Here is a 16,897-nt window from a genome sequence, read left to right as displayed (position 1 = left end):
AAAGAGTGTGAGAGAAGAATTATTCTTCTCAGCCTCCCTTCAGAGCTATGGACTCTCATCCTCCTCCTCCCTTTTCTCATATGCTTGTTCTTGAGTGTAGGAATGAGCAGAGACACATGAACTCCCTACTGGGAGTGGATTTTGAGCAGCCATTAGGACAGGAAGCTCCTACCTCACGCTTGACTGATTGCATGATGGTTTGCTTGCAATTTGGACCTGAATAAGGTGGGTAATGCCAATTACTGACTTGGCCTCCAGGTCGCTTATTTCCAAAGCTTTCATGATTTGTGTCTTCAATCAGCCTTGCAGGTGCGATGAACTCCCATTAAATATTGTCAGGGGGCTCCCTACAGTTGTGCTTTCATGAGGATTTCATGCCAGATCCTTTAAAAGAGAGATTGGTCAAAGGAGGTCTCTGGTATGAACTGCTAGAAGGGAGCTCTGCACCACATAACCTTTGGGACCCAGTGTGGAAGGGGCACCTGTTCTCCACATCTTCGTTCCAGCTAAGCAGTCGCTTAAATACCTGTTGTTAGGACTGAAGATGAAAAAAGCACTGGCATCAGGCATGGGCACAGCCTTTTCCTTGAGGTGCAGCTCAGACATCGGGCGAGGCCGAGGCCCAACAGGCATTTCAGGTTCTTCCTCATCTTCTTCTGCTGCAAGAAGCATTTTTGTCTTTCAATGCAAAATACAACCCACTCTGGAGTGCTGGGGCATTTGCCTCTGTCATAACTAAGGCTAAAAACTAAGAATCATTGAAATAGGATGATGAAAGCTTGAGATTCCTTGTCCAATTCCTTTCTCCAAGGCAGCATCTGCTGCCCAGTGCTCGCCCTAGCAGACATTGATCCGGTCTCTCTGTAAAACCATTAATGGTGGTAAACCCACAATATCCTCACAACAGTCTCCTTAGATGCTTCACTGTCCCTTCTGCAAAAAAACCTTATTCTAATGACTGACTTGAATCTTTCTTGCTATGGTCTAAATCCATTATTTATTTTCTTATTTTCTATGGACACAGAAAATAGAGAATTCCCTTCCTCTTACAGAAAGCTTTTACATGTGTGAGGAGCATGATTATGCCTCTGCAAGAATTTCTGGTTCCTAGAGCAAAACAACAACAGTCTTTCCTGAGGTGCTGTGTTCCCTAGGTCTCTGATCATTCTTGCTACTTTCCTCCAGATTATCTGCAAGATTAACCTGCAGTTGAGGTTTTACTGGTGCAGAGGAGAGCTGGCTTACTTCTTATATCTTGTAATACTATCTTCCTGTTTAATTGTCCTTCATGGGCACTTCTTTTCATTGCACTCTGGCATTAATTTGCCATCAGTTTCTGATTTGCACAAAGCACAGATTAAGTACCACAGAGCGGCTGCTTAGCCTGTCACTCCCCCGCTTTGCATTTGTGCTGCTGACTCTTCCCTAGAGTGGCACTTCGACCTCATCCTTATTGAACTGCCTCTTCTTTTCTTCAGACTGTTCATCCAGTTTTATCAAGATCTGGTTTTCTCCTCTTTGTAAGTGGCTCCATGGAGCCACTGCCACATCTGGGATTGTGTCTGGATGAGCGCATGTATGCCCCAGAGCAAACATGGAGCACGGGCACTTTGACTTATACCAATCAGAAATTCTTAAAATTGTCCCCTTTCATGACAATTCCCCCCTTCTTCAGTGGGGGGAAGACTGAAAAGTCAAGAATAAGGCTGAGACACTCAAACCTGATGCCTAGGGAGCAGATCTCCAGGCACTGTGCAGATCAGTGAGCACTCTCAAGGAAAAAATGCAGATGGGTGCTAAGTGCTATGTGAAAGAGAACTTCCCCCTTTGAGGATTTCTTCTACCTGCTGAAGTCAGATGCTGTTTTGTAAATGTCATGATAGGATTTTGCTATTTTAAAGATCCCAATCCTCTCAATCAGCAAGGCAGGGAAAAATACTTTGAGAAAGGAGCCTGATATATTAGATGCAACTGATTAATCTTCCAGCCAATGCAAAGGAGGAAACTCTAGTTAAAAGGTTTATCCTGAGTCCATAAAGTGAGATAAATTCCAGCAAAAGACTGATCCTTTAGCGTCAGGTACTGTACTTGATCTGGTAATGGACGCATCAGAAAAGACAGATGAATCAGCACAGAACCTAATCTAGGTGTTGGAGACAGGAGAAAAGTGGCCTTTTCAATGTTTGCCATTATTACATGCAAATAGGATTCCTTCTTTACACTTCCAGTAGCAAGAGTTCAGCTCAGATTCACTTGATGGGTTTTTGCATAAATGTTTGAGCAGGTACATAGAGATTGTACTTTTAAGCTGGTCTATTTTTTAACAGCTTAATTTTATGTTGTAGTATACTTTATAATACTGTTTCTACAGGCTTTATTAGTTAAAGAAACATTCTTTCAGAAGTAATTTTGTGCATAGTTGTAAAATTGGTGTTAATGTTAATGGTCAAATTTATATAGTATTATGATGCTTTGCACTTGCACCTTTTATCTATAGGTTTCAGAGTGGGCTGACAATGAACGAGGTAAGCAAATTCTTTTTCTTTTCTAACAGTCCAGAATGCCAATGCCTATGATCACATGGGATATTCGAGACTCTTACTTATAAAGACTAGTATTCTGAGTTCCTGTTCTGTGCCTTCGCTATTAGATCATCTTTTTTCTTTTACTTGGAGGAACGCTTAAAAAACACTTTTAAATGGGTATGGAACAATGCCTCAGGAAAATGGACTCTTAGCAGAAGGATCAGCCCCATGAAGACCATAAAGAACATTGTTCCTCTCCTCTTTTTGTTGTGTCTGCCATATAGCAAGAAATATATTAATGATTCTGGCAACCACATACCTTCAGACTGGAAAACACGTTCAGTTCCTCAGCCATAGATAAAGAATAATATTCTAAATATTTTTCATTTAAAGTAGGGTCTAGGGCACAGAAGAAAGGAAACACTGAGGCCCAAATACACAAAGAATAACAGGATTACAGCCTCAGCTCAGGTCACTACCTAAGCTACCTACCTGCATATAGAAACTGTGTTGCACAGTTGCCAGCATTCATAGAAGCAAAAGTCAAGGTGGTATTCACAGATGGTCTGGGCAGCACATTGGCTGCAGTCCAACACTTGTTCTTTGACTGTTTTCTATACCTAGGTATATTTGTGTTTAAAAAGTGACCCTTCTAGTCAAGCTCGCCATGTAATCATAAAGAAACATGACTCAGAGCTGCCAAGTTCAGATCTAGGTTTGAACTCTTCTAAAGTTCAAGGACATTAAAATCTGGGAGATCATCTTGAATTATGTTTCATTAGAATGGTGATGTCCTTTGGTTGTGAAGCCATAAACACACACAGGCTACACTGCAGCATCAGTGAAAAATTAGATGATGAGTTGTTTTTTTCACTGTACAAAGACCAGAGCTCTTGTGTAAGGACATTGCTTTGCTTCAACCTCCCATGAATCACCCCAAGCTTTTACCTTCATTTGACGTTCTGAATTCTTTGTCTGTTTCTGTATTAGACTGCAAGATTAGCTCCCTGTCTTTCTATAATAAACATATCATCATAATAATCCTTCTAGTGTACACAAATCTCTGGAAAAACCTGCCTCTCCCTCCAACAAAGGGCATAGGTGATCTGATGAGCTGGAAGTACACAGACTATTCTGGGGGCTAAGAGCAACATTGTGTAGCAAATAGAGTCAGAAGAGGTTATTGAGAAAACTGGTTGAGAAAGCAGAAACAAATAGGAGACTGAGTGAGGTAGGTTGAAAGAATAAAGGGAAAACAAATGAAGTGACCATTTCAAATTGTTTCTGAACACCGGGTTAGGGTGAAGGATGTTTTCAGAGGATGGAATGGTACACAGCTGCGGAAAGGTCACAGGCATTAACAGCTTAAATCATAAACAGAAAATAGGTACAACCAGCTGACTGCATCTAAGAAGCAATAGGATGCATCAGTCAAAGCACAGCTGAAATGGATCCACATGCAAGTGGGCAGGAAAAGGTGTTTTCCCAGAGGTACATGGCTGCACAGCATCTCCTGTACCACAACTGGGCAGATCAGCAATCGGCAGAAGGATTCTGGACTGGTCGGATGGCCACAAGGGAACTGGGCGGGTGTGCAGGTAGGGATTGGAAAATTCTTGCTTGCTAATGCTGGGGAAACCCTTGGAGCCTTGTTCTCCAAAGCTGACTACACAAGGCAGATGTGACACACCAAATCAGCTCTGAGGGGGCCTTGATGTTTCTGAGTTTTATACAGCAGAATGGGATAGATGACTATGGTAAGTCTGATGTAACAAAGGATTAACAAAAGTTTACTGCATCTGAGCCTTGTAGTTGACTTCCACGCACTCTAAAGAAGTGGTCAGGTAATTGTGTGAGTGGTTAGAGATGATTTTCAGCAAAAAGCTAAGATTTTCAGAGAAAAAGTAACTTCACTCTTCACACAGAACTGATAAACAATTTAGGGAATAGGCCTGTTTACAAATGGCAACATACAATGGCAAATAACCAAGATGCTGTCCCTTTGCATTTCTAATACTCTAGGAGACAGGAGAAAACCTGACCATCCATTCAAATTTTAAGTTCTGTGCAAAACTATGCCAAACCAGGGGCTGGCACACAAAAGCAGGAGTTAAAAGTGTTTTTACATAATTTTCTGCACTCTAATCCTATGCACAGCTGCAGATAAAATGCCCATGACACAAACTGTAGATGTAGTTTCTGTCATACAGTTTCCATGCCAGACTATTTCTAAGCTGTCCACAGACGGTAACTAAAACACAATTGTGTTATCAGTAGGCTTAAAATTGCTATACAAGTGGCTGTACCTTCACTTGAAAAAAAATTTAATGGTTTGCAAATCCAAGTCAGCTGAGAAACATAAACAGAACTGTATCAAGCTGTTTTAATTTGTGCTTCTGACTAAAGACTCCTCCAAACCCCTTGGCAACTGGAGATGGGTATCCAGTAAGTGCCTGTGCCTATAGAGGTGCTGGGAAGATTAAAGCCAGAGTGATCTGCCCCAGACAATGTTAAAGCAGTATTGCGTGGTGTTGGAACCACACTCTACTCCTGATAAATGGGTTATAAATATGGAGGAATACAAGTATAGCAAGTGTATGGATTTTTTGTACTGAAAATCAAATGCAATGAAAAGTTTTCCTTTTTGCTTGTCTGAAACCCTTGACAATTTATTTAAAATGAACTATTGTGTCTTTTTTTCGCCCTATCACATCAACCTATTAACAGACACTTATTAGGAATCATGGAACAGAAGAGAATATGTTTTAAAACATATTACAGCCTGTTACATAATCATAAAAACGCAGAATGGCAGAGCAGGAAAGGATCACAAAAAGCCCTCTGGTTCATGCCTCTACTAAGCCAGGATCAACTAATTATTATATCTAAGCCTTTTCTGGCAGATATTTTTCTGACCTGTTCTTATCAACATTCAGTGATGCTGGGCTTCCACAACCATCTTCACAATCTTTTCTAGCCTGACCATTAGAAAATTCTCCTCTGGTGTGAATCTTAAATTTGTTACTTCTTCATAATGGAGATAATTCCCCTCCTATCTGTAACAGCCTTTTACGCATTTGAAGATGTTTATCCTGCCTTTCCTAGCTCAACCAACCACAACTGTTTCAATGTTAGCTCTTGCTTCCTACTAGCATTGTTTCACCATGCTCTTCAACACTCCTTCCAATTCAGCCCCACTTCTGCTAAGCAGAGCACCCAAAATGAGATACGATACCCCAAGCTGAGATTTTATCAAAAGTGAACAAAAAAAACGCTGTTGCTTTGCTCTGGTTAGCTTTCAGTGGCCAGTTAGAAGAAACCCATAAACATGACTGAAGTGTCATGTTTTCACTGTTTAAAAATCTCACTACTTGCTTGCCTTTTGAAAGATGGCAAAATGTTGTTGGCACCTGCTGGGCTTGTGATCACAAGATTCAGATCCTTTCCTCAAGGACTGTTACCTAACTAGCTGTCACCTAAGATCCTTTATTTGTAAGTTGTTTATTCCTGTCTACATGTAGAGCCTGGCACTTTCAATTTTATTTAGACCATTTATCCGGTTCCTCAAGAGCTCTTTGAATTTTAATGCTGTCCTCCAGCATGCTTCCTGTCCTTCCAAGCTTCATGTCATCTGCAAATGTAATAAGCATATTTTCTCTTCCATCATTCAGGTCATTAACAATGAACTGAACTGAACTGAACTCAGAATAGGCCCTTGGGTTGTAGAATGACACTTGGGCTATCACTACTCTCCACATAAAGGATCTGACCAATTTCTCTCCCAATCATCTAGACCATGGTTTTCTATCTGGTTTATGAGAATGTAATAAGAGATAGTCAGAAGTCTTAGCAAAGCTAAAGAATATGACATCTACTTCTTTTCTCCTGTCTACAAGTTTTGTCAGTCCCTTTTAGAAGAAAATAATGGTGGTTCGACATGATTTGTTCTTGGCAAATCTATGTTGGCTGCTAGTCATCTTATCTTGCAGTCATACAGTTTGTTTAATCATTTGTTCCAGCACTTTTCCAAGAATGGAAGTTGAACTGACTAGCTTATAATTCTTCTGCTCCAACTCCACCCCCATTAGCCTTCAGGATCTCTTGAAGAAAACCTGCTCACAGTCCTGTGATTTCTTCAATCAATTCAATCTTTTATATGTCTGAGGATGGAGTTAATTAGGTCCAATTGACTTAAAAACTGGCCTAACTAATGCTCTAGCTTGTTTTTTTCCAAATCTAGGCTGAGATCTTGTGCCTTTAGAATTATGTTAATAAGTCACATTGTCTTTTTTCATTTAAAAAAATGCAAAAATGTATTCATTGCTTTGCCTTTCATGAGTGTCTGTGTGGGTCTCCCCTGACCACTGAGTACTGAAAAAACAGACTGAAAACAAAGTCGTGTATATTTTCAAATACAGAGATTTCTATGTGATTTTGATTTAAAACTCTGCACAGAACTTTACAGAGAACCAAATCAAATATGACTAATGAGTATAGGGACTGCAAAGGACCAAGTCCACACCTGTGCAAACACAGGCAAGCACATCATCCTGTCCCATCGTGAAAGCACTACATGTTCAGTGTACCTGCTACCACAATTTCGCTTTATGTGCATTAGCAACTGGAACTTCTCTTTGTTGAATCAGGGATAAAAGGAAGAAGATATATACCTGGTGCTTCTGCTGTGGGATATGGGCTCTTTTCTTCGTTTTCATTGGGCTGATAATCATCCATGTTGATCTGACAGAAATGGAAGGAGAAGCAGCAAAGCCTTTATCAGATGAGGCAGAGGGCTTTCATTCCCTCAGACATCCAAGTTGTTCATGCCAGCACTGCACAGAGAGAGAGTGCTGGCTGGCAGCAGACCTTACCTTGGTAGCAGGTGGGGATTCTCCATCAGCAGTGATAGATTTCAGCTCAATTTTCTCCTCCTTTGTCTCCTCCTCCACAGCTGTTTTTTCTATCTCTTGTTTCTTTTCAGGACTAGCAGTTCTAACGATTTTACAAGACAAAAATAAAAGAGTTACAAAGGTGAAAAGCTGTTTCCCTTTCATGAACTTCATGTAGTACAGCACACATCATGAGAACGATCAGCTGGCTGGCACCTCCATCCTGAGACCAGTTTACATACCAGCAGCTCCACCTTGTCCTCATCTGTGGCAAAGGCAGAAACTGTGCTCTAATTCCATATAGTATTCTTTTATTTTATAGCTCGCTCAATGGCATGTGTTTGGGTGAGTGGGTGGGTGTGCATGCACATGTAGGGGTTGTATGTGCCTGTGTGTTTGTGCATATGTGTATTCTAGGTCTGTCACTAGAGATCTCTCTGTTCACCCAATAACAAAGGCATGAACAATTTTTAACCCATATCTTGCGGACTTCCACTAGGTTGCCTACAAAGTTTTGCCCCTTGCTGCACTCCCTGAGCCAGGGAAACCTGCTGACTAGCATGCAGGATGAAGCACAAAGGTCTGCACAAGAGATGCTCTCCAAGCAGCCTGGAAGACAGTGAATGGAAACAACCAGCAAGCAGAGGCTCTCCTGCTGTTGGCAGCTGGGAATGACAGAGAAGCTCTCCATCCAGCTCATGCCTCCTAAGAGTCTGCACAAAAACTAAAAGAACTGGTAAGAGAAGGACAGCATGTCTGAACCTTGTTGTGGGAATGACAGTCTGAAAATAGGCCTTGTGGTCCAAAGCAATCAGAAGGTAATAGGGAGGTTCAAATGGGATTGTAACATTGACACCATTGCACATTCATTCTCTGCTGATGCCCTGAAAACTCATCAGTCACCCAGCCTTCTTTCCTCTGATCACACCATTGCAACTGTGGGGACTCCCAGCTCATGACACCTTCTTGTCCTTTAGTTTGAATTCTTTTACATAAAAATTTATATATACATAATTCCATCTATAATTAACCACATATATAGTCTATACACAATGACGGAGAAGTTACACATATATTACATGTACACACATACTTACTTGCACATATATGTGTGCACAATGTGTGTAATTATACACACAGGATTAAATGCATATATGTGTAGATAGGTGTATGCAAATGGATTTACCTAGCTAGCTTTTTCCTTTCTTTTTCCTCTTCCTCCTCTTTCTGTGCAGACGTTAAACTCTCAGCATCAGCAAGGTTGTCCACAGCAATGGCCAAAAATACATTCAGCAGAATATCTGTTTGTGTGCTACTTAAAGAAAACAGGCTTTGAAAACTGCAGAACATTATACCAAAGGTTTCTTAATTGAAATTTTTTAGCAACCTGCCATCAGATCTCCTGGATTTTTCCAAACTTCCATTTCATGCAAACGTTCAGGATGTGCATATTCAGCATGCAAAAACCTTCACCTTCCATCCAAATGACTAACACACTGTGTGGGGTTTCCAAAATTTCCCAACAGAATGACTGATATAAAGCATCTAGTCCAGACTTCCTGTTTCCCAAGAGAGTCTTGCTTTGTGCAACAAATCCCACTGAAGATAGAGGGAGTGCTGAATGCTTTGCATCTTTGACAGCTTAGGTCATTTTTATTAAAGCACTCATATTCAAGAGCCTCATACCTTAAGGCACCTGGGCTTTCCAGTTTTGGTCTATGCACTTGGAGTCGAACAACCTCATTATAGGTATTCTCACTGATGTGAGTGTTTTTTATGGACAGCAAGCATAGCACTGTCATTAGCATTTCGTAGGAAACCAAAAAGAAATTAATTTAATCTGGGCATTGAAGTGTTGAGCTGACAACTCTGCCATCTCCTAGCAGAGGGTCCATGCATGGGCAGTCATGCCTATGTAGCTGAAGGGCAAGGAATCACAACTGTTTTCTTGTCTTGCCAGTCAGTGTTCAGACCTCATGTTACAAATCTGAATATCAGCTTCTTTTATAAATTCCTTGAGAGTGGGGTTTATTACACCATGATAACTTTTAAGTAAACCCGAGTTCAAGGCTTAGTCTGGAAATACAGTCTCCCCCCTCCCTGTGCTCCAAGGTCTAATGGCTCCAAAGTCAGCCAGCATGTAGAGCCGGCTCACATCTTCCTCTGCAGTTCACAAAGAGATCCAAATTGTAGCTTTTTTAAGCTGTCAGGCAGACTGCCTCCCTCGACCTTCAGATAAGTGGAATTGCACCATCTCACTTTGAAGAGAGGGTATGCAGGTCAACTGAAATGTCAAATAACAGGGTTTGAGAGATCTGAATTATGAGGAAAGGCCAGGAGAGCTGGGCTGAGACTACAAGGTGGCTTTATAGAAGAATCAGTATAAAAAGAAATGTCACCTCTGACACAGGAGGGCCATTTATTAGGGAAGCAGAAACTAAACATGAACAAATTTGGAGCAAACTGAGATTCGGAACAGAACCATAGCTCTATGTTATATGCAAATTCCTGTGAAAGGACACTCACAGCCCAATTGTGCAATGTGCTTTGTATCTCCTGGGATACGTACAGTGCCCTCACTTCACCTTGAAGCCAGAGAGAACTGAAGTTACTTAACACCAGCACAGGCTGGAAGATAACATAGCACACGATTTTCTGCTTGAAGAACACACAGATTACAGTAACTGAAATGGAACACGGTTCCTGTTAGTTTATACGTGAATTAATATGTGATCTCACATAAATCAGTTATGTCAAACATATGTTACTGCTATTACAACATTTGTATATAGCATATTGTAGATTATACATATTTTTCTTCCACATAAGGCTTGGATGAAAGCACATGGAATATATTACTGAAAAAGCAATTAAAGTAAAAATATGCAGTAAGTACAGGAGGTACACACAGAGATTAGTTTTTGGAGAAGGCAGGAAAGAAAAACCTAAGAGAGAATTAAGGGAATGAAAAATAAAAACACTAAACATGTAAAGTTACTAAATAAAAGCTTGCATGCGGAACTGGCACGTAGCTGGCTCTTACAACTGTTTATATGCCTAAAGTCTTAGCACTAGCTAAAATTAAACAAACTTGTTTAACTTTTGGGAGTGCAAAGCCAAAATTCAGACCTAGGGAAAAGGTAAAAATGTAAGGTATGAAATTCATTATTTTCTGACATAACAAAGTAGTAAAGGCTAGCTTTAAATTCAGCCCTACTTGGAGAAAAGAGTAGCATCAAAGGATACAGTTTCCACAAATGAAGAGGATGATGAAGTAAATACAGACCAACATTCCTGGAAAAGAGGGGCCGCCATAAGCCATGATCCCATCATACATCACCGAATTCCAGTCCTCCCCAGTCAGGATCTAAATGACACATTCCCACCAATAAGGGATACAGTGTTAGACCACACAGAGAATTTGAAAACCCCATTAACACAAAGATATCTACTGTCCTAGAGAACACTCCCTCCCCCAGGATGGTTGGAGACTCTGTCTGTGTTCATCTAGAAAATAAAAAAAACACCCCAGACTGCAAAACAGGGAGAATGCAAAGAGGGTCTGTGCCTAGACCGTATCAAAAAAAAAAAAAAAAAAAAAAGAAAAGAGATGTTCCCTTGAAGACAATGGCTGAAGCCAAATGGTTCTCCCAGGCAACTCTGTTCAAGTCTCCCCATCTCTCGCAGGTGTTTCCCTTCCACGTGCCTGTTTCAGACAGGCTGCACAACCTATGGCACTGAAGACAGCCCTCAGCACAGCCCTCTCCGCCACTTCCCTTCACCTTGCATGCAAAATCATGATCCTGATGCTCTTGGCTGATCACTCCCAAAACTTCAGTCAGCTCAAAAGCCATTTGCCTACTTCTCTGGTCCTGTGAGCACATGTTGTCCCCCAGTACTGTGGGAGCGGGGAGGACAGCTGCAGGGTTGGGCTTTGGTGTGCAGGTTCTGCCCTGGGACATGGCAGTTGCCATTCTCTTGTCCTACCCTACTAAGACCTGGTGGCCTTGCTACACACCGGGGCCTTAGCTTTGGTTCCCCACTTTGGGAGGGAATACCCCTGTGCTGGCAGCACAGCAGGGCACCTTGCTCCTGGAGCTGTTGGCCTGATGTCCAGTCTCGGGGACTGTCAGGCCGAAGGGGAAAGGTGCAGGACCTGCCCTCTGTTTCGCCCCGTGTAAACACAACGTGTTGGCCCCACTGGGACCACTCTTGCCCTTACCTGAAACACCGTGAGGAGGGACTGGGGGAAGTTGTCAAATGTGCTCCTCCTGGTCTGCATCTCGTCAAAGTTAAACTTGCCCCCGAAGAGCTGCATCCCCAGGAGTGAGAATATGATAATGAAGAGGAATAGCAGCAGCAACAGGGAGGCAATGGAGCGGACTGAATTCAGGAGTGAAGCCACAAGGTTACTCAGGGAGTTCCAGTATCTGGGAGAGAAAATAGAGGCAGTTAAAATTCCTGCAATCCAAGACAGGTGCTCATGGACTGCACAGGTTATGGGTTCAGGCTGCCTTCTACGTATAAGCAGGCATTTCCAAACACCCTGTTAAGCACTGAATCATTGATGTGGTTCCCTAAGATAATGAGACCTACTGCAGCTGTAATGAGTAATTTTACTACCACACGTGTACATACACAATTCCCTCCACCCCCCACCCCATATGCACACCCAGAAGATTATTGCAGCACTCTCCATCTAAGGCTCTGCAGATCTTACATCAATACACGGTGATTAGTTCTTGCTGCTTCAGTGAGTTACATTCTAACCAACCTCATTAGAACACTCACAGATGTTATGGCGGCCAGAATACCTCACTCCAGAGAATGGCCTGTAAAAACTAACAAGAGCAGATGGGGAAACAGTTTGGATGCAAATTCACACTTGTCCAAAATCTGGTGTATACGAGTATGTGCTTAGGCTCACTCACAGATAGAGGTTGCTAAGCTTTCTGGGATTGAGAGGAATGAGAAAGATATTAAAGGACCTTTTACATGGACCCTAAAAGAGACTCCAGATCTACACCCATAAAGTCCAGAGTTTCCTTCTTTCTTGGAAGAGCACTTCATTACTGTTTTTTTGGGTATCAAACCCGCTATACTTCCTCAAACAGGCTGCAGAACATTTTGGAAGGGCTTCATTCAAGAGAGAGGATGGCTAAGACCTGTTCTCCCAGTGTATTCAGGCTTGTGCCCAGATCAGACTGATGTATGATGCAGGGAAAGGACCTTCTTGCCCTTGTGGTCCCACTTAAGGGTTCAAAGAGATGCCAGCAGCATGCTCTGCTGCAGCACGTCAGTTTGCTTCCATTCTTTGCCAGCCTGCAGAGTAGCCATGTGTTGGAAAAAGGCTTTAGAAAAAATTTCTAAAGAATCCACCACATCATCCATAAAGCAACTTCCACTTTGATCTTGCATCTGCTCAACTACTCCTAGTCTACTTCTTAGCTGGTCAGGACCACTTCTCTTTTATGCAGTTTTGAGTCTGACAGAGCATTCAAACTGGGCTGAAGATTAGCTGTCATCTTCCAATCACCTCATTTTGAATGCACATTACCAGCAAGCTTCAACAGCTTTCACAGGTCAGCAAGTCAGTAATGTTTGCCTGTGATATCTAAGTCTTCTTTCTAGCACCATCTCTTGTGGCCTACCACCATGCTTTGGGATTCCACCACGGCCAAATTTCTCTACTCCCTTCTCCCAAAGCCCATAACACCAAACCTTTCTTTCCTTAGAGGATTCTGAATTTCTAGCCATATTTTCGTCAGAGACAAAAGTTCCACTTGAGAAGGATGGCAGACATATCTAGTGCTCTCGCTCCTTTTAGGAAGCTGATCCTTCAGTATACACGAAGGTAGTGTAGTCATTACAGACAAGGATTCTTAAAATCCCAGTTAAATTACTATTTTAAAAATATCAGCATAAAAAAATTACTTTCCTTGTGCCATGGAAGACAAGAATGTCTTCCATGCAGCCTAATCACTTTATGAAGGTTAGATCCCCTCTGATCTGCAGAGGGACACCGCCATGTCCTCTGAAGTTCAGCAACTGGTTCATCTCTAAGGGTGGAGCTTCAAAGAGAACTGTGATATTTTCCCTCCAGCCCAGCTTCAGCACTTCAGAGAAAACTAGAATGCTTTAAAGTTTAACTGCAATTAAAGAGATGAGCAATGAAAAACTACAGAGCAAAGGTAAGGGCATGGAAACTGTGGGCTCAATGCCACCAAATGTCCACACCGAATGTGCAATGTAACAGCTCGCTGTATTTGCGTTTATGCTTACAGCTCACATACTTTCACACTTTGGAAGGAAGGGAAAGTGACACAGGAAAAGGAAAAAATGCATTTCTGATGAAACTCGACTGACTTTAGCATCCTTAAACCAGAAACTGGTGGGGTCCAGAATATCTCTCCAAGCCCTCCAATGTCAGCCAGGACACACGTTTTCTAGGTCTTTCTAGCCGTGCCCTTAAGAGGCATACAGTAGAGCTGTTACCCATCTGAATAGGCTCAGTGATTCCCTTTAAGCTTAAATGCCTTGCTATCTCTGAGCACAACTGCACAGACTTTTATCAGCTCTTACAAGTGGCTCAATACCTGAGATTCAGTTTCTTATGTAACTATCAAACTTAAAGCAATTAACTGAGATGACCTGGTGATAAGATTAGTGCTCTTTTATCTGTGTACTGAGTGCTAGAAATACAGCACCATTATAAAAGTTAACAAACCAATTGGTGGCGGGTGGGGAAAGAAAGAGAAAAAGGAAAAAGGGGAGGATAAGGAAGGCTTGACTTGACTGGGATGTGAAAATCACAATTGTCTTGTCTTAGTGTCCTAGTAAGCCTGAACTGAGGTTACCATCTGTCACATTAGGTGGTTGCAGAAATAACATTAACAGCCCCTCAAAGTGAAATCTGGGGTCACTCAATGAAGCACAAGGCTTTTAAGTCAGGAATGGATGAAGCCCAGACAAAGAAAAAGTCTCACACTACTTCATCCTCTTTGGTTAATACACTGCAAAGAATAAACAGTTACAATAAATCTCGTGGCACTGCTGGATGGAATGAGAGGTTTTGGACCAGGCAGCATGTAATGGGAGGTATGAGAGAAAGCACTGCTGCTTCCTCAGACTTATAGGGAAATGAATGTGCTGCTTAACATCTCCCGCTTGCAGATCTCAGACCCTTGAGGATGCCAGAGAATCAGACACTGCAAAACCCCCGTGAGTAGGACGTGATTACGATCCCTGTTTCAAAATGGAGGAATGATGTAGAGAAGTTAAATGGTTTGTTCTACATCTCACACAAAAATCAATTGCAGAAATGGATTAGAACTTAATGTGTTCTTTATTCTTTTCCCTCTCCTCTCCCTTGCCTTCCACTATGTCTTTATGATACTAGCATTCACAGGTGCAGAGCTTAAAACAGTAGCAACAACTGGCAGTCTCATTGTAGGAAAGCTTCCCACATTGTTTGTCCAATATAAAACCACTTTGAAAGCAGGTACAAAAAAAGGTGCCCTCTCGCCTCCCTACAGTGACATAACTAGTGGCAGGATTAGGTATAAAATATCAATTTTCAGTATGCTGTTGCAAAAAAATTAATTTATTTTTCAAGTATAAAGGACAAAATATAGGGATTTATAAAGCAGCAAAGGACTATATATAAAGAAAAAATAATTTGTCTTCTCATAGCAAAGGGAGATTTTGTGCACTGCCCTGTAAAAATTAGGGAGAATAAACCAAACAAATTATATTGTCTGCTTGTCTAATGTACAAAACTAAATGATTCTGAAGAGTATTTATAATTATGGAAGAAATATTTGCTCTTGAAATTCTAAATGTGTTTTTTAAAATGATGCAGTGTTCATGTGATGGTGTCTTTACTTGTTTCTATTATATTAGGGAGCTGTATTTGAGCTTTCCTAGAAGTGTATCATCTTGACACACCCAGAATTTTTTTGTGCTTGGTGTTTACCATGGAAAATCCATACAAATCTATAAAGATTAGGCTACCTACTGATATCATCTCACCAGAATAATTTTACTGCTTTGTGCCTTTTTAATGCCCTTGATTATCACTCCACTTTATGTCCCCATGTCACTGCTCATGAATATATATTTGACACAAAACTTTACACTATCATCCCTCCTACCCTGCCCAGCTTTCTGGGATTGTATCGTTCTGTATTATCATTGCACTCAGGTGGTGTATTCCACCAGTATTGATAACATCATCAGAAAATCATCACTGTATTTAGAGCTGAATGAATAATGGAAACATTTGTATTTTACTGGAGAACATCAGAAGTAAAAGTTTTGCTTTAATGCCAGAATATTCTCTCCTGCACTAAGACATGAATAGGTCTAAAATACTGCCTTGGAGGCTTGTGCTAGGGCCTTCCACATGAGGGTGAACTTCACCCACGGAGGGGAAAAATCATGAAGAAAATTATGAATAATTAAAAAGCACAGATAAATCTGAGACCACTACCACATACTTGCCAATATTTTAGGAACAGGAAAGAAGGCAAAATCTGATTAATACATTATTCATAATGAGTTATTCCTCAGCTTTGTGCTTTAGACACAGACGCCTGTACATATTGCAGGAGATGTAATCCAGGTAACATTTGTTTCCATGCAAAATTGTATTTTAGTTCTGCTGCAGAATGAAGGTAAATATAACTAGCCCTACTGCTGTTTAGTTCCAACGTTACATCTCTGCCAGAAGCTTTAGGAATATTTGAGTACTCCGATATCTCAAGCTTCCTAAAGTATTAATGATATTCTCTCAGCATTTGCCTTTCTATTAGAGAATTCTCTTAGCTAGATCATATATTTTGTGTAGGAGTGGAGAAATGTCTTGAAAAAACAATGACCTCTCCAGGATGCTATGTTGAAGCTTATGCTTTTATAGCTATTGGTATGTTGCCCTGGGTGTATCTGATTACCCAGTGCCTGAAACAGTTATGGTTTCCTCAGAAAGCAGGCCTGGGACGCCCTGATGATAGCTTTCAGACCCAAAGATCCAGGAAAAACAGTCACCAGACCAGAGACCCCCACTATTTCTGAAAGGGCAAAGATGCCATTCTTGCTGGAAACTCCTGTTAGCTGGAACATTTTTACCTCTTCTATGATCACACATCTAAACAGACCACCTATTCTTTTTTAATAGTTGTAGGCTTGCTTTGGCCTCTCTCTCTGAGACTGTAAACTGATTTTCTGTCTCTGCCATCTGACCTTGAAAACTATCCACCCTGCCAGAGAGTTAAGGCTCAGAAGCTTATAAAAAAGGGCAAATCTTGTACGATGCACAAGTTCAAGTCTGTTGTTTTTTCTGCCTCACAGCTCTGCCATCTTGACTGTCTTCCAGTTTTGGTCTTGTTTTTCTTATGCGCTATGTTTTTTATCTCTAATTTCCCAGCAATTTCCTTTGGGAGAGTTTATAGCAATTCTAGGGACATTTTCTTCGCTGAGGTTGCA

At 41.3% G+C, this 16,897-nt stretch overlaps 1 protein-coding gene across 1 annotated transcript in view; it reads right to left on the bottom strand.

Annotated features, from left to right (window-relative positions):
- Window positions 1–16,897, bottom strand: part of LOC104620166 (voltage-dependent L-type calcium channel subunit alpha-1C) — a gene marked incomplete at its 5' end in the record, with an annotated part of 120,743 nt that overhangs the window by 37,160 nt on the left and 66,686 nt on the right. Inside the window, 6 exons of the mRNA XM_010286297.1 lie at window positions 527–659; window positions 7,196–7,265; window positions 7,397–7,517; window positions 8,601–8,715; window positions 10,661–10,781; window positions 11,637–11,844. Coding sequence (XP_010284599.1) covers window positions 527–659; window positions 7,196–7,265; window positions 7,397–7,517; window positions 8,601–8,715; window positions 10,661–10,781; window positions 11,637–11,844 — 768 coding nt within the window. The remainder of the gene's footprint in view (window positions 1–526; window positions 660–7,195; window positions 7,266–7,396; window positions 7,518–8,600; window positions 8,716–10,660; window positions 10,782–11,636; window positions 11,845–16,897) is intronic.

The sequence above is a fragment of the Phaethon lepturus genome, unplaced genomic scaffold (assembly GCF_000687285.1).
Source record: "Phaethon lepturus isolate BGI_N335 unplaced genomic scaffold, ASM68728v1 scaffold6854, whole genome shotgun sequence".
Taxonomy (NCBI): domain Eukaryota; kingdom Metazoa; phylum Chordata; class Aves; order Phaethontiformes; family Phaethontidae; genus Phaethon; species Phaethon lepturus.
The sequence above is the reverse complement of the archived record's forward strand: the minus strand, read 5'-3'. Positions and strand labels throughout refer to the sequence as shown.